Below are 26,636 nucleotides of genomic sequence, written 5' to 3' on the forward strand. Positions count from 1 at the left end.
TCTCTGTCTTTGCAAGTACAAGGCAATAAAGGTCCATTCCAGTGCTCAGCAGGCCAGAGCTCATCCTGCTTACTGTAGCGCTAACCAAACTGAAGAGCACATGACTTCTCCCCTGGAAAGCATGCCTATCCATCACAGGAATAACACCCCTTCAGTCATGCTGGTCCCCGCTTATGCAGGGGGATGAACTGGAGCAACTCAGTTAAAGTGCAGGTACCTCACTTGGGGGTACAACAGCAGTGTCTGCAGCAGGGACTTCCCCTGCCACAGTACATGGGGTAGCTCTCAGAAGACCCACGAACTGTGTGATATCAGCTATTGGCAGTGCAGACAATGTACTGCTGCCTGTCAGACCAAACATCAGTTTCTGAGAAGCATGTCCAAGTTCCTTCTGATAGCTTGCAGTCATGCGATCCTGTCAGGTCTACCTAGGCAAGCACAGTGGTACTCTATGTCACATTTACTGTGGCCACAGTAGGCAAAAAAAGAGCATCTGTTGTGCTTTTGGAAGAAATGTGGGTCTCGATAACACCGGAACAAAGGCTAGAAAAAATTTGACACATTCTCAAAACCCAGTGAAAGGCGTTCTGACAGTACAAAAAATAAAAGCTGACTTGCTTTAAGGTGGTAATATCAACAAATTTGTGACATTCTCTTCACGTTTAATAATAATAATAATAATACATACATTCATATAACGCATTTCATTACAGTGAATCTCAATGCACTTCGTGTAAAAAAGCTATAAGAGTAGTCAGGAAACTAACAGTTATTAGGAAAGAAAAAAGGAAATCAGACAATTTATAGCACTGGAAGTTGGCAAACATGCTGGTACTGTAGTTTTAAGAAGATTTATCATGTCACAATACAGTTGTAAGTTAATATACAAACATCTTTATAAACATCTTTATAAAAAGCCACTGCATGTACTGTACATGTATGTATAAACAGATCCACTCTTTTTTGCATTTGGAAGAGTTTTTTAATATATTTTTTCATTTTAATTTCCATTAGCAGAATAAACCATCAAAATGCACACGTACAATTAATTGGGGAAAAGGGTGGCAAAGTAACCATATTTGAATAATGAGGCAACATATCTGTTCATGCTGTCACAGTTCTTGCATTAGAAAATGTAATGTAGCTGTACTTCTTAAGAAATTAACCTTTGGTCTAAAATATCACACCAAAATAATTTTTGAATTTTTCTTATAAGCCTCTATAAGGTCATAAAAGCTCACAGTAAGTGGAGCAAACAATGCAAAAAGAAAAGTTGCCAAGTGTGAAAATACAACAGAAGTACAAATCTTACTGGTTTTATACGGTACTTCAATTTTCAATCAATTTTCATTCATTTTTTATGTTTTATGTGATTTTGATAACCATGTGGTATCTGAAATGTATCCTCTAGCCACTATGGAAAGTTTTAATTGCATTAAAGAGCTCACGATGTAATACTTAGAAATTAGTTTATTATCCTACTTCCTTTACACATTTGTGATAAATCCAATAGGTGTTGTATGAGATATCTGAAGAACATTAGAGCATTAGTGAACATCTGGAATTGCTGTCCTTACTGCAAGAACTAGTTTAGAGTTTTGCAGGATTGATTCCTCAGCATGAAACACTTGTACAGTCTTACAGTAGTTTAGTTATGGCAAGCATTTAATGCAAATCCAAAAGCTATGGTAGGATAACATGCAAAGCACTTCTGAAGGTCACCAGCGCACTCAAATTAGAAGCCAGAATACTGGCTTAGTGAGCTTGTGAAAGGCAGCATGAATAATATTCTCCAGTTGAATAATAATAAATATAATTATAATTATAATATAAATATTAATAAATTGAATAAGGGACGGGGTTGAGGGGAAACAGTTTGTGTTTTAGTAGTACCGAAGAGTGAGAGAAAAAAAGAAAGGCTTGTCTGTCTTCCTGAGTAAAAAGCCATGTACTACATTCACTGGTATTGTTATGATCGTGTTCTTACTATGAATTACACCAATTGATTTACCAAACTGATGTGCCAAACTGTTAAAAAAGGAATAAAGTGTAGCTTCTGACACTGAAACATACAGTAGCAAGGCAAAATGTTTACTTTTCATTTTAATTCCTAATGAATTATTCTTTTGTGTACTACAAAAGAATGTGCAGTGAAACGCACAAAACATACAATACTTCAGTTTGGGAACAAATCCATGAAAAACTTTCAACTTTATTTTTTAGTTGCAAAAACTTATCGCAAAATACTATTTAAACACAATGTGAATATTTCTAACTTTCCCCTATACAAAACGTATTTAAACACAAAACCAGTTAGCAGTGGAATTTACAGGTCACAAGTACTGTACGTTGGTTTCCAGGGTTCCCTGAGGCAAGAGTAGTGCTGATCAGCTTTTAATAGAATTGTTTTTAACTAGTGAACTGTTCCATCTTACTTTTGTAAAAAAAATGAGCAGGAATGTTTAAAATTGCAAGAATAATTTATATAGCATTTTGTCTGCAACAAAGGATTTCCTGAACTTCTTAAAAATCCATATTTATTATTGTCATCCCTATGGCTTAATTTCATTTGTCTTCATCAGCTTCATCTTTTTTACTGCCTGTACTGTAAAACATTTGGTCAATTCAAAGAGGGTGGACATGACCCTTTAGCACAGTTAAGTAAAGCAAAGTTTAGCAAAGGGGGCCGGAAAGCAATAATTAAAGTTTCTGCCTAAAATATTGAGAATCAGTGTCGTTTACTTGTTATTATTGGGCATCATTCTAAATAGCAGAACCTCTATATGTCACCCCTGAAATCTAGGAGAGCTTCTTTATCATAGTTCTTTGATTAAAATGAAGATATATATTTAATGAAAGTATTTTGAGTCTCCAAGGACAAAGGAGGAGTTTCTTTGCATCGTAATTGGCTGTTCTGTTTCCGTGCCCCACAGTTCCATCCTTTTGCTGTTTGCAGTTCTGCTGGAGATATATATGAGAACAAAAAGCACTTAGTGAGTTTAGTAAGTATGCTCATTGCGAAGAGGTTGGTGTGTTCAAAATTAAGAGGCCCTAATACGAACTCTATACTGTTCTTCCATTTATTTTTCATCAACTTACATGGATATTCTTTCACTTAGTCTGATGTTTTGAAGAGACAAATTATGAACTTCTGTGCAAGAAGAGTCACCTTGCCTGCGATTACTCCACTGTTTCTTCAAAAGCGGGTAGGATCTTTATATTTGCTATTTATACAATTTATCCTCACAGCAGCCCTCAATTCTACTACACACTCAAGTATTCAAAATAGGATTAAATATAATATACCAGTAACATAGAAAAAACAAAAACAAAATGTGCAGGAATAAATAAAAAATTAAAATAATAAATGTGAGTACATTGTGTTGGTACAGTACTTGTACTTGTTTTAAAAGATTAACAAATTAGTCTCTTCCTCAGCGTTATTTGTGTTTAAAATTCAGGCATGCATAAAAACCAGATGCTGTTTTTTTCCTACATTGAATATCGACGCAGAGTGAATATATTATATAACCTTAAAGAACACATTTAGAGCAGGGTACCAAGACACAACTGTATTACACTGCTTCAGTTTACTGTACATTGCTGAATAGTTATTTTGGTTTCTTTAGCAGGTTGAATAATTTTAAACTGAGTGTTGTAAACCTTGTAACATTCTATTGCAATTTACAGCCTTTTCCATATATTGTTTTAAGTCACCTTGGATATAGATGTCCTCTAAATAATATACTTGAAAGTATTTAAAATATTTTCACAGTTTAACAAGTAACAAGTAACAACAAAGTTGGTTTATTTAATTACACTGCAGTATAATGTTTTGGATACTTTTACCATTTAGGGTTTTTTTTGCCTTTGCTTGAAACTGTTATGTTTTTTAGCATGAAAGCCCACACATTTTGGTTGAAGTATACTGTATTTATTACTGAAGCTGGAATGTGACAGGCATTTTAACTGCTTTTAAAATATCTGAACTGAGTAATATAACATTAGGGCAGAATGGCGTTCTAGTGGTTAGCTTTGCTGCCTTGTACCTGTTCTAGACCTGGGGTGCTATCTGTGTGGAGTTTGTATATTCTCTAGGTGCTCTGTCCAAAGATATACTGGTAGCTTACAGTAATTGGTTTCTGAAAAATTGGCCCTGGTGCTAGTGTGTGCGCCCTTTGATAGACTGGTCCGGGTTGTATAGTCTCTGGCTCCTCCACGACCCTGAATTGGATGAAGTGGTTAGAAAAGTGACGGATGGAATATATGGTTAATTTCTGGACACAATAAGATGCATAGCTCTTGTGGTGCCGCTGGCAGAAAAAAAAGTAGGATATTTCATATTACCCACAAATCCCAGACAGAAATTTGCGAACAAATTTCTAGAGTTTTAAAATTCACTTTCTGTATTTCATTTACGTTTCATTGTTTTATGTCTGAATTTTATTTTTCATCGGAATATGTGGAAACAAATGTGCTTTTGAAAATGATTTATGTTTTGTTCCAAGTAATTTAACTTCATCTGTTGACTGTAAAATATAGAGTGGAACACACTGGCCTTCAAAAATTGTTATTATTCTTTTAAGGAAATGTGATCGCTTCATCTGCTGCAACAGTTCAGAGGATGGACTGTGAGTAGGTACTGTAGGTAAATAAAGGCCTGCTGAAGCATGTCACCTCATACCTCATTTGGTTCTCATTAAACATGGGAAAATAAACAACAGGCCAGAGAGATCAAATAATAAAGAAATTGGAATAGGTTCTCAAAATGTGACTCTCTGGATCTAAAGGCAGATTTAACTGATACTTTGTCACTCTGCAGAACATATTGATCTATCTATACTCTGCCTGCTACCAGACAAGACTGGACTGCCTGGCCAAATCCTATTGATTTTCCTTGGTTAGCCAAATGAGAGCAAACAAAGAAAGATATCATGCTCCAATAGCTTGAGGAACTATAACACCATTGCCAGGAGACTTTACAGTTGTTAAGACCTGTGTCAATTGTGCTGAAAGTTGAAAGAACAGCAATGAACCATAAAGATTTTTTCATATCGGTGGAATCTGTTTTAATTGCTTTTACTGTTGTTGTTTTAGTATGGCATTTTGTGCCAAGTTTACTAATTTACTACATAGCTAGTATAGAAGAATAAGTTTCCCAGATAAACACTTACTGTAAATACTTAAACCCTTAGTTCTGTTGCAATGAAAACAATATCCTGTACTGTGTATTCAGTAGAAATGTCTTGCCATTTTGACAGACTCAAAGAGGAAAGTCAGTAATTCACAACAGAAAACAGTCTAGCTGGTTTTCAATAAGTGTGTGCGTTTTTTCAAATACATTTTTATTTTATAATTTAATGAATTTTATGAAGGAGGTAACCATATATTTCTAAAAAAAATAAACAATCAGCTTGATGAATTCATGATTTGTGTTTTTCCAACTGAATTTCATGCAAGGGAAACACTCTCACATTATGTGTTAAGAGATACAGTATCTAAACAATGCAAATGCATTGTGAGAAAAGCATACTAGCCTGGAGGAAAGGAATGAAAATAGATCAGAGCCCAATTGCCCTTTATTCACAAATATGTACAAAGATGAGAAACTTTGAAAACTGAGTTTCTTTCTAGTTTTTGCCTCACTTCAAAGCTGTTATGTTCACAGGCTTTTAAAAAGTCTTTTTTAAAAGGATTGAAAAGTGGCGAGCCTGTGGGTTCTGTAGTGGAAAACAGATGTGTATGAAGTTTTTAATTCCTTTTTGAGTCTAAGCAGATTAGTTTTGCTTTTATTGAATTACACTAAGTACTAGAGGTGGGCTACATTAATGACTGGATCAGAAGGTAGTGACAAAGATGAGATTTGATTGCAATTTAGTCATAATGTGAAAATGAAGAAACAGCTTTAATGAACTGATGAGAAAATACTAAAATAAACTTTTCATTGGATAATAAATTGATTAGAAAATAAAAATATAGTAATTGTGTGAAACAATGCAATTTTTGGTAATTCATAATGTGAATGTGGGTACCAGCTTAATCTAAATAATTAAAATTTAAACAATATATAATCATTTTCATAGACTTTTATTTAAGACTGCTGTAATAACCACTTGTTACTACTGGTGTTTCAAATCTTAGAAAAACCTTCCTTCTGTGTTGATATATTATGATTAAATATATTTTTGTCATTTGCCTTGACTTTTATCTACAGTAAGTTACAGGACTATAAGGCAATTGTAACTATTTCTTCAAAGCTCTAACATTTTAGTTGTCAGCAGATTTGAATTTGTAATCTTTCTCCAACAGATGCCAAAACACACAATTTGAACTTAGAATAGGATACTGTAATGACATACAATTATAAGCCTTACAATAAATCAGCTGCAAAGCGTGGTTATTTATGTCCACTTTTCACAGTGCGAACAGTTTGACAAGAGGCAGTCAAAAATACAGACAATATGTGAGCCATAATGTAAGCCACTGTGAAAAAGAAGGTTTACTGGTGAGAATAAAAGTAAATCTTGTCTATAAATGGATGGTAAGCAAAACACGTAATTGTCACATTTAAAAAGAAAGTCTATGAAATGCACAGTTGACATCAGTGTTTTGTACATTGTCAGAATGGGTAAATAGAACCAGAACTTGTCTTTCATCATTTGAAGTTTTGGATATGTTTTTGCTAAGGTTCACATATTTCTTTTACCTCAGCTGAGAAAAGAATAATTAAAATGATTTTAACTAAGTGCAGGGGCAGTGTAGCGTGGTGGGTAAGTCTCTGGACTTTGGTGGGTACGTTACCCCAAATGCTCCAGTGCACCCAGCTGTATGAATGGGAACCAGCAATGCTGTGTGTAGGCCCCGTGTTGGAATGGTGCCCCATATCTGGGAAGCGGGGGGGGGGGGGTATTGGCTATTTGCTCTATGATCGCTTCATGTCTACAAACCTGGGTAAGCTCTGGTACGATGAGACTGGAATGGAATTACTTTCTTAAGGGCATAGAATAAGCCTACAACAGAGGTGCAGTTTGGAAACTGCAAAGCAAATCTCTAGCGACAAATTCTTTCAGCAAAATAGCTTTTCTGATTAACATTTTGATATACAATAAAAGAGAGTTTGAAATTCTTGTGAATCAAAGTATACACTAGTGGAAAAAAAATGTAACAAGCACAGATAAATTGTGTGCTCTGCAGCTGTGGGAGTGGAGTTCAAGGCAATACCAGCCCTGTGCTATTAGAAACTCTTATCCATTAGTTTGTCCTTCAGATACAGGGGCTTAAAGAATATAGTATTGTTAATGAGCTATGTGCATTTCTGTATAGACTAGAGTTTCAAAGCTACAGTAACTAAAATAGGTATATTGTTTTGTTCATGTTGTCTTGTAAATTTCCTTTCTTTCATGCCCTTTGTTTATAGGGCTTCGCTGACAGTCAACTTTGTGTATTGCTGGAATATTGTTGTGATAAGTATCATCATATGTTTCTGTCCAGCCATATTTAAAAAAAAATAATTGCAGAGATTTAAATAATAATTATATTATATTAATAAATTAATACATTTCTATACCCTCATTGGGAATCTTTTTGTGTCTGGAATGTTGTAGTGCCATCAACATGAACATCAAACATTTTATTGTGAATAAAATCCACATATCCACTCCTATATCCTGTTATCCAACAGTCCAGCATGTGGCCTTTTCCATGTAAAGTGTTCTGTATTTTACAAACTGTACTTTGTAATTACTTTATATTTTATATTACATTATATATATTATAACAATCATAATATAATTAATAAGTATATAATTATTACTAAACTATTTGTAATCTCTATCTAATCTCTCATAACATGAGTTTGCATTGCCAAACTAATTTGCATTGCATTGTCTAGGGAAACCATTCTTATTAAAAATAAGTATCCAGATTCATTAAAATACCTTGTCGAGAGTCCGGTTCAATAACTATACAGAGTTTTGTAAGGACATAAGATTACTTAATTACTAAATCAAGTAAAATCAAGGCACAGCTCATCTAACTGGATGATTGGCCCTTTGAGGGAGTGAAATTCCACAGGAGGGAGAAGACCTATTATGATAGTCTCTGACTGGAGCTTGCAACTGTATAAGAACAGCCAGAAAGACATACACACGTATTCTTTGTCCAGGGTCTAGAGAGTAAGGAAGAAGAGTGTGAGCTCTGAAGTGAGGACAGTGAGTTTAAATACTGTGGGTGGAGTCTTGTGTTCTCTGCTACAAACTCAGTAGATGGGTGTGCGGTCTCAGTGTGAGTGATGTGGGATATTGTCAAACCTGCTGCTGCTGCTGTGTCACAGCTGCAAATGGTTTTTAATGAAGTCAGAAAACTTTGTCACTGGTTAAACAGGATTGGTCAATATAGATATGAAAGATTAGTGAAGGATGTTTTTTGTATGGAACGTACTGAGTTACCATACAGAGTCTATCAAGCAGGATGCTTATAGCAAAGACTTAAAACCAGTCAGTCTTTCTATGTATAAAAGTGATAGTTAAGGGAATATTGTATGTAGGGGACTTGGAGTAATGGAGCTGAATGCACCCATGCCTATCAACTTAAGAATGATAAATATGTGAAGAGGTAAAGAGAAGCTACTGTGATTTTATGACTGGGAATCGTGAGTGAAGAATTACTTAACCATGGACCATTCTTCCCCAGAAGGGAGTCATTTGAACATCTGGGAGCCCAGATGGGTTCTGTCTGCAAAACATAAATGACAGTCTACTAAAACATGAAAATTAAGGTGACACGCTGACTAGGTCTGCAAATTTCCTTGATCCTGGAATGATGTCGTCACAAACCTACTAGGAAAATTTACTTGTGTTGTGACCTACCTACAATAAAAGCATAAACTTTTTAAATGTTTTGGTCCTTAGTATAATGGTGTAGCTGATAACCAAGATAATGCACGGATTTGTAGCAGCATTCAGAATTTGTAAAAGAATGTCAGTAGTGGCAAACTAGCCCTATGTGAATAAAGATCTTTGTATTCACTTCAGAACACTTTTCTCTCTTCCTTAGAAGACAAAATTAAAAAAGATAAAAAATATAAGTTTTTTTAGTTCATGTCTTAAGACTGTCATTATTTACTGGTATACAGTTATACCATTTTTAAGCAGTGCTCTATATTATCTTTTCACTTATCATGTTATGGTCGTCAAAATGTTCAGAAAGTTGTTTTAAAAAGGAAAAATTAATCTTTAAAGTGTTCGGACTATGTAAAATCACTTTCTAACTAAACCAGAAATCTGTTAAAGTGTCTTGGAGCAAAGTAAGAAATAGAGTCCACTCATAGGTAACCTTTGATTTAAATAAGATATAAATTGTTCACAAAAAATAACAGAAGATGTACTGTATACTCTTATTTGCATCCTGGATACTTATCATAGTATATCAATCTTCTTTTCACTGGGTAAACAAAACTAAGATTATTTATTATTGCCAAAAACACTTGGTTCTTGATTTAATAACTGGCAATCATGAGAAGAGAATAGAATTGCTCTTTGTTAATCTATGCTTTCCTGGTTACTTATTTCCAGGGGAATCAATAAAGTCTGAATGCCACTGCCACCTGAATTAATAATGTGTACATAACATCAAAGATTAGGTAACTATAATGATACTTCGTATATTCATAAGGTGTTCAAAGGAGGCCTGAGAAGTCCATGTCATGCATAAAAAGTTTGATTCCTGGATGTTTGTGGTAAAAACAACTGCATGAGTCCTGCCATATAGTGCAGCATATATATTAAACTCTATAGACAACAATTTAGCAAGGATTATGTCATTTACTTCTGTGCGCTTTATACTGTAGCAAAATATATTTATCAGAGTGCCAAAAGCCATTGCTTTTTAGATATTCATATGCCCTGTAAATGGTTCAGGGAAGAGAGAGATTGTAATACAGAGACACTGTAAACTTCATTGATAACCACGAAATATTGTTGCGAATAATCCCAAATGTTTATTTACTACACTATTTGCTAACATAAACATTGTTGGAATAAGGTAATTGCTTGTATGTTCATTTTAGACCTATGTTCAAAACAAAAAATATTAACAATGTTTAAATGCTGAAATACAATGTTTATATTTTTTTTAAATGACATGTAACAAATACTCAGACTCTAAAAAAATAATTCTCTCAAAACTGGCTGGAACTTTGCAATATGTTTGTTTTACTGCCCACTCCCTAAATATAAATTTTGGATATACAGTTGCAAAAAAGTGTCTGAGAAAAAAAAAACCTGTTCAAAACCACAAAGTGGTTGCACTAAATTCCATTTGTGCTATTGGAAGACAAAAAGTAAGGAATTAAGATTTATTGCAAAGCAAAACATTGCATAATGTATGTGAAATGAAAAAGAAATTTAAAAATAAAAAAGAAATTTTAAGTATTTGGCCAATTAAGTTTTTTTGTGTAAATTATTAATTGCTAATTATTAACAGAAATAATTTAAAACCATCACTTGAAGAATATTATGGTATAATAAATACATAATCATAAATTTATCAAGTATAAATTGAATAAAATCTGCAAAAAAATAATTGATTAGCACAGAAAGAATTTCAAAGTTGGAGTAATATAATTAAGTGAAGATGGCAGGACTACCAGAAAAAAACAGCAGAACACAGTATGGACTATTACCAAGAAACAATTGCATATACAGTAATTGTAAAGTAACATATGATCCCACATGGCACAATCCTAGGTTTACTTGAAAAATTATTAATATTGAAATTGCATTAATGAACTGTTGTTCTTCCAAAGGTATAACAAAATGCTTTACACATACTGTACAAGGCAATTCAATTCATCCTCCATTTAGGTGCAAAAGCCCATCTACACAGCACATTAGATGGAGAATTAAAGAGTTGCTTCAACAGTTCAATTAAGGGGGATGTTTAGGTCAGTCAGACTGGGAAGCTCAGAGTGGAATTTAGTCAGGACATGGGGGTTAACTCTTCTCTACTCTTTTAGACTGAACTATGGGAACTTTAATAACTTCAGTTTTATCTGAAAGACAGTGCTTCCTACACCACAGTGTCTCTGGTCACCATGTTGGGGGATGGAATTGGTAATACTGGTTCACCAACACCACCTACGTAATGCACACATTTGAGACACATTTATAATTCAAGTGGTACCTCAGGAATTAATGACCAAAAACCTTGAAGCAAACCATTGTTAAAACCAATACGCAGAAGAAAGTAATTGGGAGTTTCCTAATGAATGCTTGAAAAATCCTTAGGATTTTTACAACCAAGGTTATGGAAATGATCAGTTCAAATTAAGGCTTTCTTTTCCTAGATTCCATCCTAATTTGCAGCACGAGAGGCGAGGAATTTAAAGTTCTTCATGCCCATTAAGCCCGATGTTAAACATAAAAAGGTTTTTGTGATTGTGTAGTCTTTTTATTTCTTCTTTGGGAACTGGGGACCTTTGTATTGCTGAAGGATCAATGAACGATGTAAAATATCAAGAACTTTTGCACTCTCATATGTTTTCAAGAGCAAAAAGGCTTAATAGATGGAAGCTTGCATTCCCGTTGGATAATGACCTTATGCATTCTGCAAATTCTACAGGGAACGGAATTTCAGGAAGGAAGATTAGAGTTGTGGATTGGCTATTTCAGTTTCCCGGACATGAATCCAGTTGAGATACTGTATCAAAACCGAAAGCTGAAAATGTGTTGACAAATGAGAAAACGAAAACACATCTTTAGAAAGAGGAGAATTGTTTCAAATACCAAAAAAAAGGACTGAGAATTCCAAAGGATACAAAGTGTGGGCACATGAAAACCTGAAGTAAATGTTTCTCAAAGTGGGCAGACAAACATTAAATTAAAGTTCTGGCAAGGTACAGTATGACTTTTTTAGATTTGTCATTTTTTATGCATGTTATATAATATTTAATGTACAGTAATAATTTATTATTAACCTAAATCTCAGCTTTATATTTGTCAGTAGCACTGCTGAGATTTATAAAAATCACCATCTTTGTGGTTACTCTGATTTTTTTGTGAAAAAGCCTCAGTGCTTTTGTCTGACTGTGTGATTGTGAAATATTACTTTTAACATCATTATCCTATGGATTGTATTTATATATTTAATTTAAAAACGTACAGTAAGTGTTAGACATTAAGTATAACCACAGTAAGTTTGCTATAGACCATATACAGTACTACTGCTGTATGCCAAATTACAGCCATTAAGTAAATCGAGCCTGTGGTAGCACTGCATTCACAAGGCATTGTAAGAATCTTATTTTCAAGCCCTTGATTTTTTCTTAAATAATTGATAGCACTAATGCATATTCATAACTTAATATTAAAGGCCTATTAGCTGTGCAAAAAGGCTAAAATCAAAGAAGATACCTTAAGGGCAAAACAAAACATTTTTCCCCGTAGGATATATTCCACTTTGCGGCTTCAAATAACATGACACTCACAAGATCTGCAATAGAGGCAGTCCTGAAAAAAGTTTAAAAGCACAGAAATTTTACACACAAACCTCTTAGTGGTTGAGAAGAGGGATATCAACAATCTGTGAAGAAAGAGATTTATCGTCTGCATGACCGATTGGGTAAAAATATCTTAAGAGCTCTCTGGTGATTTGTTATGAAGCAAATGGAACCATTTTCTCAGCTCAAACAGAAGATGACTTCTAAATAGAATTAAGGAGGATTCAAAAGATTGGATGAAAGAAAGAAAGCATGGCTTTATGGAAACTGCAAAATAAGTCTGTGTAAGCAAAAGAGCTTTAATTCTTGGACCACTAAGGATTGTGCAAATGTGCTTTGGTCAGTATAAATACACCCATGCAGATGAGGAATAATGACATTACTATACCATAACAGATTTAAAATACTATTATACCAAGGAAAGTTGGGGTGGAGTTTAATGCTAACTTTATGGTTGTGCCTGTCAAATTAGGTGGGTGAAGCTTTGTGGCCTAGAGTTGTACAGTATATCATCAGCTTCAGTTTTGCAAAGAGGTCTTAATATAAGAGTGAAACTCTATTGGAAATATTTTGAAGGCTGCTATATATATTTTGTTTCTAATTCTGCACCTACTAAAGTTATAGTCTAGCCTCGTACTGTAGTATACAGTGCCATAAATCACACATACTGTAGCAGGGGATAATTTTCAAGAAACAGGGTTAGCATATTAAACTGGCACCCCCAGTCTCCAGACGTAAATATAATTGAATATCTGTGGGCAGTTTGAACTAAAGTAATACTTTGAAAATATTACTTCCAAAGACAGAGCTACAAACAACATTGATGGATAATTGAATGAGGAAGAAAGTGCCACCATCACACATTTTATGCCTAGAGGGTATTGAGTATTATTTTAAACTTTTATCTCAGTTTTAGGTCTGAAGCAGGTTTTCCTCTAAGATTTCCCATCTAGTTTCTCATAAGTCTAGAGAAAACTTCCATTCCCTGCTGAAGAGAAGCAGAACTATAACTTAATACTGGCACCACCATGCATGGTGTTGACTGAGTGATACACTACATTACATTTATCGCAGATGTAACACTTTTGCACTTAGACCAGAAAGTTATAACTTTATCTTGTCTGATCATAAAACCTTTTATCGCATGCAGTATATGTAGTATAAATGTTTTGTTGCAAACTTCATGCTGGACTTGGGATGGGTTATGTACTGTGCCATACAGGCTAACTTTGTGAAATTAATGGGATATGGATTGTTGACTCATGTACATTTTCTACCATCCCAGAGATTGAACTCTGTCGCTCTTGCAAAGTCACTGTTGATCTCACATCTGCATCCCCACCAGTTTCTTCAGCACCCAGCTGCTCAGTTATGATGGACAGCCAGATCTAGGCATGATCAGGGTGGTAAGACACCCATTACACTTCTTAAACATCAATTTCACAGTGGTCAAAAGGATATTAGGTTTCTTTACACTTTTCTCTAGCACTGTGTTTTTCTACAACATCTCAATCAGGACAATTACAATCTATATATTTTTTCCCTTCTTTTTCAATTTGAATGTGTGGAGTAGGTTGTGTTCATAACAAATATTAATTGGTTTTTCAGAGTTTCGTGATTGTAAAGCTTTAAAGCTGCAAAATCTGAAAAGTGTGGAAGGGTTTGAATGCTTTTTCAAGGCACTCTGCATGTGTTGCAAGGGACCTCTTTTAGAGTTATAGTGTTTAGAGAGCCTCACAGGAGAATGGGACCATGATCTTTTTCTGTTAGGACACTAGAATTTAATTAGTTGCCATATTATATTTATTAGAAAGAATAAGAAACATCTGCCTATCCCAGACATCTGAGTAGGTTTGTTATTGATCTATGAAACTGTAGCTAATAGGATATTTGGAATGTTTCTTTGTTAAACAATGCAGTAAAGATGGGCATTCTTTGTTGTCCTGTCCAGGAAATTTCAAGCAACATCTACTCAAAAGCTTTTTTTATGTGCTGGCAGTCTTTGTGAGTTAAGGAAATGTTAATGAAAACAACTCTCACCATGTCATAATACTGAAAACAGGACCTGTCTAAATAAATTTGAAATGTACCATATATGAACCAAAGGGTACAGGTAAAGGGAGAATGCTGAAATTGGTGTGATTTAATTAGTGGAGTACCTCAGGTATCTGTATTAGAACCAGTAATATCCCTATAATTTATATCGGTGATCTGTATTCAGTTAGTAAACTTGCAAAGGTACACATTTTTCCAAATTAGGAGAACTGGTTAATGCTGTATAAACTGCAAAAAGAAAATTCAAAAAGAGACTGAATTCAAAACTGCATAAACACCTTAAAGATTATATTTAAGTAGGCAAGTGCTGGGTGTTGTAAGCTGGTTGCAAAAATATAAATTATACATATAAACAGGGAAACACTGAGCTTAAAGATATTACGAATGAGAAAGACTTAGCTGTTCAATTTGATTTAACAGAGCTTAGTGGCACTGATTCTTTTAAGGAAGGTGATATTACTCTCTTGTAACAGTGTAGAATTCACTGAAAGCAGAGGTCTTTTGGTGTTTTCCATTGTCTAGGGAGTGGTACTTTTGATATGCTGTGAGTCTCTAAGCAACCATGATCAAATTCTTACAGGGGAAGAGCAGGGCTGCTCCCATTAATGGACACATTAGTAAAGCAATCGAAAATGCAGCCAATTTTCCGTTATTTACTGTATTTAATGTTCATGGAATACCATTCAAAACTGTACAATGCACTAGTAAAATCTCAGAATATTGTGTATAATTGTGGTATTTATGGTATGAAAAAGATATTGCTACTCTCGCAAACAGTCCACAGAATAGTGGGCATCTAAAAACCAAACAAGATGGGTAGACTAAATGGGCCCGTCTTGTTTGTTCTTATGTTCTTAATTCCACATATAAATTCCAAAACAGAAGTTATAGACAGCTGTTTCACCCTTATAAGTGATCAACAGTGGCAGATGACTATCTTTGACCATTGCAACAGCCACATATGTGTATCTTTGAAGGAACACCTTTCAGAGTTAGTGTATTATAAAGAAGGCAGTTGCTATTAATCATAGGGTACAAAGTATAACTCAGTATATATACAGTATAAAGGAGCCAATGGTGTCCATGTCCATGTCCCGGCAGACAATACTGAGCCATCTGCAAATATTTGATCTTTTAGGCAAAATGCTGGTATAGGCCACGTCTGTAAATCCTAACAAAACAGTGGTTTCAGCTGCAATTCACATTTTTGGGCATTGACTTGTTTTACTGATAAAATTGAACATTCATATGGAGGCGGCATGGGAAAGTATATACAGTACTAGCAACAATGTCCTGGAAAAGGAGAGGCACAGTGATGACTGTGTAATTACATGAAAGGTTTTCTGTGACCTTAATGCATCATATTGACATACAAGTCACAGTGTGGGACCAGTATTACCAGTACACATTGTAATAATACCTGACACCCGTCCATTCATCCATTGTCACTGGGAAGCTGGAGGCAGAGTACACCCTGGAAGGGACGCCAGTCCACTGCAGGGGAGACTAACTAATTAACTTACTCGTTCTGTTTATCTTTGGATTGTGGGAGGAAACCGGACCACCTTTAGGAAACCCTCGCAAATATGGGAAGACCATATAAACTCCACGCAGACAGCAACCTAGGTCCAGAATTGAAACCAGGTCCCCAGCTCTGTGAGGCAGCAAGGCTAACCACAGCACCACAGTGCCATCCTTGGACAGATACCCTCATCTGAATTTCCTCTTTATAGCCGATAGTGTGAGATCTCGTTGGACAAACTCTCTTGGATTGATTCAAAGCTGCAAGAGTACTTGGCTTTTCTTGTTAGTTTTTCGAGTTAAACTCCTAACCATAGTCAGATGGGGAGAAACTTCCCACAACTTACCAGCACACCATGTGATCTAGTAAGTCTCTCACAGAAGCAAAAAATACAATGACCCATGTTTGGGCACATACTATATGCTTGTGAATAGCATGGTCACACACAATTCTGGCTGAAGCATTTAAGGATCTGTTTTTGGGGGAGGGGGGTTTCATTATCTGTGGTCTGTATTTTTAAAATCACAGTTGAGATAAGGGACCTCTGAATAAGGGATACCGTTGATAAGATGTTAATTTTATATGATCGTGTACTCATGGTTTCATCTGTTTTTCAAAATACTTTGAGGAGTTTACAGTGTGTGTGTAGCCTGCCAGAGTGTGCACATCACATAAACACCAGGAAAACGTGGATATTAAAAAAAATTAGCTTTCTTAAATGAAAAGACAAGAGGATATGATTTGCTGACATTTTATTGCATAGTTTTCTGTCAAAATATTCTTCATTGCTAGCAGTTGCACAGCAACATACTCTTGGCATCCTATCACAAACATTTACCAGCATGCAGATGCCTATTTTTACTATTGACTCCTAATCCTCTCCCACAGCATATTTAAGTTGGTTGTTTTCTTACTTTTCACACCTCTGGCAAGGTGATCCTACAATATTTCAGATGGGTTGAAGTTGGCTACTGAGAAGGCCAATGCACTGATTTCAAAACCTTTCTTTCTCCTAGTTCCTTTATTTGTATACAAGCAAAATAACTGCAACCACTGTGTTACCATCTCCTTGTTTAATATAGACCCTACACAACATTGTTTTATTTATTACAGTTTTCTCTTGTACAGTATCTGATACATCCCCTTGTCCATGACACTCTTCTTGACTTGTGGTTTATCAATGGTTTACCAAAGGTTTTGAGCTCTAACTATTCATTATACTAGCTGCCCAAAAAAATCTATGTAATGTTTCATTTCATACAGTAGGGTGAGATTTGATGAAGAACTGGAGGGTCAAGTAATTTAAGGTGGCTAGTTGAAAATTAACCATGATTTCAGTATGTGTTTCTGCCAATCCCACTGCTTACTGTACATTTCTACCCTTGCACACGTCTGTTTAAAGTGCACAAACTACTGAAAGCTTTCTTGTCTCAATTGAAATACCAAAGGATATTTGTATTCTAGTAGCTTCCTAATGAGAAAAGAATGTACTAAATTTACTAGCTTCAAGGTGCTCATTAGTAAAATGACTGTGATGAGTAACTACTGTCATAATTACTTTGGATGTCATATTTCTTTCTCATATTAAGTTGGTCTGTGTGTAGTTTCGGTAATATTTGTAGGTTTCCCCAAATTTGATTAAACATATCCCTTATACATGTGATATTTTATTTATTTATTATTTCTTTTAACTGCTTTCCTTCCATTAATAGTTTTCTTCAGGAATAAACAATTAAATAATAAGTACACACATATCAGAATGAAGCTTAGGTCCTAGATTTAGATTTCTGCAGATTTTTGCAGCTGTACAAGTTCCTTGTATAACTTTTCTTAATCAGCAAACACAGAGCTTATTTGTAATTTTTCAGTTTGAAGGCTTTTGTAATTTCTTTAAACCACAAGTAAGTAAAATTATATAGTTGACGTTACGAGCAAAAATGCAGTGCACAAAACATGGAATTTAAACAAGGAACAAAGATTGTATACAGCTCAGTGCGGAATATATCAATTTATTTCGTATCCCTTAATCAAATGTTTGTCAGAACTCACAGAGTACTCAGAAGACATATGCAGAATGTTTCCATTATTTTGGTGGGTATCACGGCACAAATTCGCAAAAAACCATTGGGTTTAATTCCCAGTAGTATTAACTTCTGTACCTGTCAACCTCCTTAAGTTCAAGAAAAGTTTCTTTTTCATTTTCAGATGAAGGCAGCCTGCAAGGAAGCAATAGCTTAGCAACAGCCCTTAGTAACAGTCATTCATCCTAATGTTTTCTGACTGTTCTGACAAACCTTGTATAATGTGGTAAAATTATGTTTTATTGAGGAAAAGGTTTAAATGAGGAGAGAATTTTAACATTACTGTGCAGCACATTTTCTAGCCTTCTGCGAGGTTTGCTGAATATCTTTTCAGGCTTAATATTAGCTAGTTAACCATTGCACCATTACCAATGATTATTTTCTATTTTTTAGAGTTGTGGAAACATCCAGCACCACATATTTGTATCCCACATTTAAAAAATGATCAACTGACATCCAATTAATTGTTGTAGAGGAAAAAAATAATGACAAAAAATAGCTACAAATGGTTTGTGAGCTGTATATTTGATAAAATGCAATAGCAAACTCTAATAAAATATATTTCAAATGATATGAGTAGTATACATGTTCTTGTTAAATTAACAGTAATGCTTTTCTGAAATATCATTGAGTTATGACAATCTGCTACTTTTAATAGCCTTTTAGGCACAGAAGAAGCTCCTTTGAATATTAGTTATACATACACATTTTCTCTGTTTCAACAAATAAAAAATCAATAATTGTTAACCATTTTTAATTAATGAAAAATCAACCTAAGACAGCCTAGTGGTGCATTATAAGTTCTACACCTTGTTACAAACACGGCACTGTTCTTCATGAAATATGATAGCTCTGAGATTTGATTTGGCAATGTCTCAGGAAATGAAATGCACACAGGGACAAATTTGGAATTACGCCTAGATGCAATTCCCACATCTATCTTTTGTGGGAGTTCTTTTTTAAATAAACTAACATCTAACTGAAAATATGTTGACGGTATCGCAGAATTTTATATCAGGGATTGTTTTAGTCCTGACATCTTGCAGTCGTGTTATATCTTTCACTGTTGGAGTCCTTTGTAACAGCAATTAAGACATTATTACTCTCTTCCATTTTTTTTCTAGTAAGAACTGATAGATCATGCAAGCAAAACTGCCTGTGAAAGAGGTTTCAGTAAATCAGCCCTTGGCTTTTGTTAGGTGCCTGCAAATGGAGATCCTTAAGTTTTTTTGTCTTGTAAATCTCCACACTGACTGATTAAATAGCAGATCGTTTACCTCATTTAGGGATGATGTCATAGCTGAAGGTTTTCATTCGCTGGTAGCTCTTGAAGGGTACTAACCCTGCCCCAGCTGGAACACAGTGACCTCTTTTCTTGTACAAAAGCAGGCTGGCTTGTCCTGCCCTGCCGATCCGCCTTAAACCAAGAGTGAAGCACAAAGACCGTGGCAGCAAGTTGATCTATACTGAGACTCTTTCCCTCCCCCTTTCCCATCAACTTTGGACAGAGTTGACCCAACTAGCATTAGATTTAACTATTACCTTTGTAATTGCTTGAGGACTCATGCAGTGCTTTATGCGAAGAACTATACTTGTCAAGGGTATGCGAATAAGGAGGTGGAGCGAGCCTTGTGACTTTTTTCTGGTGTTGAGCAGGCTCATCCTGTGCTTTTTTTACTTGAAAAGGTAGCAGGTGATTGGGCAGAGACTCTGTGACATGTATCTGTGGAGTCAGGAAACCGTTCTGCTAAGAGGCAGCTTTTTATAATCACCTCATTTCAGCTTGCTGCAGTAAAGAGTAGGTTGCTTCACAGCTGACATAGTGGTGTCTGATGTATGTTTCTATGTTTAATGCACAAAGCCTTTTTTATAATGCTGTGCACTCAGACTTACATCAGCTGCAGAGCTAGCCAAAATTCACACGTCTTCTTGTCTCCAAATACACTGGTAAGTAAAATATATAGTTTTTACAAATATAGCCTCTAGTACTGTATACTGTATGAATCATTCAGTTGTGAATCTTTGAATGTTTATTTATTCCTGCATTTTAAATCATGATGTTACTGTAGATACAGACCTTTGGAAGGATGTTTGATTAACCACTAAGGAGAATGAAATATTTTATGTTGGTGCGGCATTTTTATTTTATTTTAGGTTGGTGCAGCACAGCTAGTGAAAATTCAGGTTTTACTATGCGATCGTGATACGCTGTTTTAATTTAAACTCTAAATGTGAAGTTTTTATTGCATTGGCAGGCTTGTGATGAACTGATAATACTAAAACTAAGTTGATATAGGCCTGAAAATCACATCAGGTAAGAAGGGGATAGAAAGTAAGCACATTCCCTTTGTAAGGAAGTGTATGTGTGTTCATGATATGAGGGGTTGCTCCTGTTCTCTTGTATGAGGTATTGATGTACTGTGTGCAAAGGTTACTAAAGATAAAACCTTCTAAGTATTAACTTTTAATATTTTTTTTTATATTTGTTTAGGATTTTATATAAGATGGCAAGAAACTTTAATTCCCAACATGTGGGTGAAGCTGATTATATGGACACGCACATATATAAATATAAATTAATGTTTTCATTTCAGGTAATCAAAGTGTATAATGAGGATAACACGAGTCGAGCATTAGAAGTACCCAGTGATTTTACTGCTCGGGACATATGCCAGTTGTTCATTCTAAAGAACCATTGCATCGATGACCATAGTTGGACACTCTTTGAGCACATCTCCCACTTAGGCATAGGTAAGACTTTGTTAATTAATTGCATTCTGGGTCTCTTTGTCTAATTATTAACAATGCTTCTTTGTATGCAAAAATGATTGTCGTCATAAGGTTTTATCACATTCGAATGTCCACAAGTTAGACATCAAAGCAGCAGTCATGTCTACAGTAACTTGCCATCTTAGGCCCAATTAAAAAAAGTCTTCATTTTCACAAAAAGACATTTGACATACTGGTAAATACACTTCCCTTATAATTTTACTGTTTTTACCCAAGTGTAACTTGTAATTAAAACTAGTCAAATCCATATTATTCCTTTGTGTTATAATAAAGCAGTTCTTCTAAAAAGTTACCTTTATGTGTGCAAAACTGTGGTTTGCAAAGTCTGAATTGTTTTAAAGTTTTATTAAAAATGTTAATGACTCAAATTGAAATGATGGATTACCTTTGTACTCTCTGGTCAGCACAGATTCTGTCAATCATATACGTTTACCAGCAGTTAGTTTTTCTAATATAAAATCTCCCGTAACATTAACATTATTCAAGCAGTATAAGAATTTACTCTAACACCAAAAGAAGCAACAGGCTTCAATCTTGTGCAGAAGAACACAAGGATATTCAGTCATGTTCCTGGATCCCAAGGATGTTTTTCTGATATAACATCTCCTTTTAACATTATTCAAGCATTATATAAATTAACTCTGATACCAAAAGATGCAACAGTCTTAAATCTTGTTCAGAAGAACATAAGGATGTTTACTCATATCCTTTTCTTACAATGAAAGGGGTTTTGCTTGTCCACAAGATCATTGTGAAAATAGGTCAATATGCAAATTGCAAAAATGAAATGAATCGCACATAAAAGAAAATTTTATTTCCAAGGGAATTTTAAGAAATAAAACTGAACAAAGTTTACAGCTATCAATCATTACAATATTTGCTAATACAGACTGCAGCCAAATTGCCTATAATCCAGATATGCATTTCGACTGCTATCATGTATCACTGAACTGTGTATAATTGATGTATGTTTTGCATATTGGTGCAATGGTGTTACAATTTTAATTATACTGTAAGTAACCCTTTCTAAGTAAAAGCAGAAAAATATTTTATTTTGCTGATGTTGCATTACTGTATGGTTTACATTTTAAAAAAATGCAAATGTTTGTGGTGGCGTTTTCCACATGATCAACGAGAGAAACATTTAGGTCTGTTGATCATATACTGTATTATATATGAACATACTTGTATATTGTATTGACATTTCTGTTCAGTCAACAGTCAATAGTAGTGCCATCACTACCTATTTTCTTGGAATTAGTATAGAAGACGTGGAACAGGGCATTAACTGTAACATACATGATGCACGGAAGAAACGATGAAAGAAGAAATTTCATAACTATCAAAAGTATTAAATTGTTCAGACTTTTCTGTTGGCAGCACTCTTTCTCCTGTAACCTTGTATGGGAAAAGGAATTTGATTATTTTTTTAACTTAAAACAATAATATATTCCTAAGCATGGAAAACATGCCTTATGTATAGGTTTTGTAATGGTACTTAGATCTTAAGCATCTAAAATAAATGTTTTTGCATACATGTGGGCAGTCACCAGTGGAGTATGGAAGTGCTACAATGCATTGGATGATGAGGCTAATAATGAAGGAACTCATTTTCTGGAGTGCAGCTTTACTGCATTGTAGCCTGATGTTGTCAGATCTCAGAAGCTTAGCAAGACCCGGTCAATACTGAGACAGGAGGCCTCTGAAGAAAACCAAAACCATGTTGCATAAGTGGTAGACCAGTAAGGTAGCATTTGTCCCTCTACACACAATTTTCAAAACCAGTGCTCCAGTATGGTGGCTGGGTGAACTGTGTTGTAGTGCCTTCCTTTAGATGAAACCTTATACTGAGGTCTTAACTACCTGGTCATTATACTGTATATTCAAGAGCACCCTTTGTAAGTACAGGGGTGTTAACCCCTGTTTCCAGGCTAAATTCTACTCTTGGTTTATTCAATGTGTCCTGGCTAATATTTTCTCTTATTTCAATTGGCAAAATACCATCTCACTTCTCCACCTGATCTTCTTTGTAGCAGTTCAGCTGGCATATAGTGTACTTCAGTAGTGAATGAAATGGGTCCTGTCCTAGTTGTAAAACACTTTTGCCATACAGTACCATGTGAGGTTAAGCACTATGCTGTATGATTGTAATTATTAGATTATTATTACTTGAATTGGATGATATGTACAGTACAACGCAAAGTAGCAAAGCAGATGGTTTTTAGACCATCACTTAAGTTTTATGAGGCCTAGTATTTAAACTGTTGGCCTGAAAGATGAACTCTTCTCTATAAGTGCCTTTGATTTAAAAGTCAAGTAAATTAAATCACTTTTTCAGTGACAAGCCAATCTTGAAAATCAGCTTGCTTGGCTTTTCCTATATTCAGTGGTTTTTACTGAAAAAAATATGAATTCTTTGTTGTTTGTGTTGTCCTTCATTTCTTTTGACAATAAGATCATTTTTGGCAAATTAAAATTGTTGGGCTTCTCACTGTGCCTTCAATACAGAGCCAAGCTTGGAACAATAAATATTACTTATGGTTTGAGTTATTTTATGCTTTATTTAAGTAGATGTGCTTCCAGTTTTCTCATTTTAAGTTATTATTTTTTGTAACAGGACTCCTCAGCTATGATTTTCAAGGCCCCTGGATATTATTCAGATGAGTTCACAATTGCTGAAACTTATAATTGAACTAATTACTTAATTAGACTTTTTGTGTTCTCTTAAATCATTGTCAAACAATTATGACAATGTGTAAATCACTGAATGTTTTTCTACAATGTATGATTTAATTAAACCAAGAATTTAATATAACCATAATTAAGCCATAATTAAATTATGAGCTCTGTTAATGGTTTAATTATGTACAGTATTGGAGAATGCAGCTAAATGTAAAAAAAGACCCATGATTGGAAAGCCTAAAGGTACCAACAGTGTTTCTTAATGTTTATTGAGAGATTGTTTTTAAAGGTACCCTTATTTAACGTAATAGGAAATTATAAATGAACTGTCTCTGGTGCTTTTACATACAGTATACAATGCATATACTGTATATTGTATGTTAAATGCATGCTATGTATGTACAACCAGCCTTTGTATCGCAGATTCGGGTATACTGTATCTACAGTAGGCAAGGGAAGTGAATGCATAGTTTGTTAGCTAATTCTCTATGTGTCTCCTTACCTTATTTTGATCAACGAGAGATTGAAGCTGCGTACAGTATATGGTGTTTAACTGGAACTATTGGGTGATTACATATTGCTCTATCAACATGTAAAAAATAAAGTATCACTAGAAAAAGAAACCTGGATGCTATTATCTACAGGCTAAACAGGAAGATGCTTCGTGATTTTATAAGTTGGCAAGTAAACCGGGGACGAAAACAAATCAGAGTACAGTACAGTATGTGTTCTTTAAAGCTGACAGTAAATACATTTTTCCATTTACGAAATCCAATACAAAATTACTGTCCTGTGACATTTTTGCGCTGCCTGTGACAAAATAAACTTTGAACAGTTTTTTTGTACATTGGAAAGCAACTCCTGGCACACCAAGCTATTTTAAATATGTCCACAGCAAAAAGGACAGTGTCACTCCGAAAAACTGTATCCGTGACGAAAAAATGCTCATCCTTTGATGAGTACGACAGCAACCAATAAATTGGTGATGGTAAAATATTTCGATATCCAAAGTTTTCAATAAGCTTGGAGAAAGTAGTATGGTTTCGTTTTGGTTTTAAAACTCTACGTTTTACATATTTTGTGTCATTGTACGTCTTGTACACGATTTCCGTCTTAGCGCAGTTCTCATATTTATACGTATTGTTTTAAAATGTTCAGTACAGTAACTAAGTTTTCCACTTCTACGCATGTGCTGTGAAGGTAGCGCTAACTGGAAAAGTATTATTGGTAGAAAATAAACTATGCGCTGCTCGCATTTACCCCCACTTATCAGTGACTGCCACGCGAAAAAACCTTGATACTTTTTGTCATTTATAAGAACTGTGAAAGTGACGCTGTCGGCCCTGATGTACAGTCCTGTAACTGGTAAAGCACATGCATTGCACTGTAGTACCCAGTGGATAATTGTGCCTTTAGCTGTACATTCACAATGAATGAAGTTGAAGTTGCTCTGCAACTGAAGGCAATAACCGACACACGTGTTAAAACTGAAAATCGCAACGACGCATCTTGCTAACAATCACTAAAAACCAAAACAAGCAATCATAATCAGCATCACTATTAATACTTGTTTTCCATTGATCTTTTCATCCCATGCTTTTTACATTTCTTATTCTTTAATAACATCGCCCGAGAATGATCGGATCTGTAACAGCTGATCAGTTAGAATTTGATCCGTTGGGTGAGTGCAGATTAGGGCTATGAATTAGTATTCAGCAGATAAAAAAGGAACATTTAAATGTTTGCGAATGTAACATAAAATACCCGGTTTAGTAATTTAATTTTGTCAAATTGAAAATGGCATGATTACACTTTATTAAAAGATAAACATTTCCAAATCTCAGTGTACTTGATTACTTTCCACTCTTTGCCAACTTGTTCTGACACAAGGTGTCCGGTTTTTCTGGAGCCTGACCATCGCCCAGAACACGACATACAGGATAGTAGTTTTCTTTATTTTACAAAAAACGATTGAAATGTATTTAAATGATTATTATTATTATTATTATTTTAGGCTTTTGGAAGTGAGAATCGGATTGCTTTTGTTTCGTTGTGTTGGTTATATTTATGATTTGTTTGCTGCCCAAGGACAGTATGTACAGTAGCTTGATCGGGGGGAAAAAAGTTTATACTTTAAAATATAAAAAGAAATACTCTGCCTAGTTATTAGTAATATAATTCTTAGTCTCCTTAGGTACTGTATATTTCATCCTTGGCAACTACTGTATGTACTGTAGCAGATTTAGTTTTGGATCTAGACAGAGGTGACTGCCTGGTACTACTACTGTACCATGTCACGATCCTCGATATACAGTACAGTATATAAGGACTGGACTCCAATATCCGCGATATAGGGGTGGTATGTCTGTGTACATGCGTAAACTGTACATCCCATAAACAACATCTCTTAGGTATATGGAATGTTTAAGAGCTTGCAGTAGTTATAAATTATGGAAATTACTTTTTGATCATGAAGAATATTTGAGTTAATTGTTGTTTCATAATTTCTAATGACTTCTTTTGTATGTCCATACAGTAGGCTGTGTGTATACAGTGTATAAAACATATGCTTGTGGACAGCAAAGACACTGGTTGGAATGGGAATCTGGTGCGATTCATGGAAGGTCTCTTCATCATTTAAACTGTAAAAGAAAAATCAGAGAATTGTGACTGGTCATGTTCTTGGATATACTGCAATCTATGGAGGACATCTGTTATGCACTGCCCTGCTCTAAGTCCCTGTTATCAGAAGTGACCATTTGCTTTTTTTCAAAATGCTTAAATAAACCTAGAGGAATTTGTTAAGATGACCAACTACCCTTAACTATGAACATATATTGGGAACTAATTACTTTAACTTCAAGAAACTGCAGAGTTCCACATGATAGGTTTCCATAAAATCATAAAATATTAATTTTTAGTTCTAAGAACAGAATAAACTTTAATAATGATGTGAAGGAAAGCCAGCATAACTAGCCGTCATTCCAATTATAAAATCAAATTTATTGTT

The 26,636-nt window shown here is 34.8% G+C and overlaps 1 protein-coding gene across 5 annotated transcripts in view; it reads left to right on the plus strand.

Moving 5' to 3' along the window:
• The window catches only part of grb14 (growth factor receptor-bound protein 14), an 80,331-nt gene that overhangs the window by 35,648 nt on the left and 18,047 nt on the right, over nucleotides 1-26,636 (plus strand). For 4 of the 5 annotated variants that reach the window (XM_088931465.1, XM_088931463.1, XM_088931462.1 and 1 more), the window contains one exon: nucleotides 20,749-20,905. In XM_088931465.1, coding sequence (XP_088787591.1) covers nucleotides 20,749-20,905 — 157 coding nt within the window. Of the gene's footprint in view, nucleotides 1-3,119; nucleotides 3,207-20,748; nucleotides 20,906-26,636 lie in introns of all 5 variants that reach the window. The other variant, XM_088931466.1, reaches the window with a different exon arrangement.

The sequence above is a fragment of the Atractosteus spatula genome, chromosome 13 (assembly GCF_055471065.1).
Source record: "Atractosteus spatula isolate fAtrSpa1 chromosome 13, fAtrSpa1.hap1, whole genome shotgun sequence".
Classification (NCBI taxonomy): domain Eukaryota; kingdom Metazoa; phylum Chordata; class Actinopteri; order Semionotiformes; family Lepisosteidae; genus Atractosteus; species Atractosteus spatula.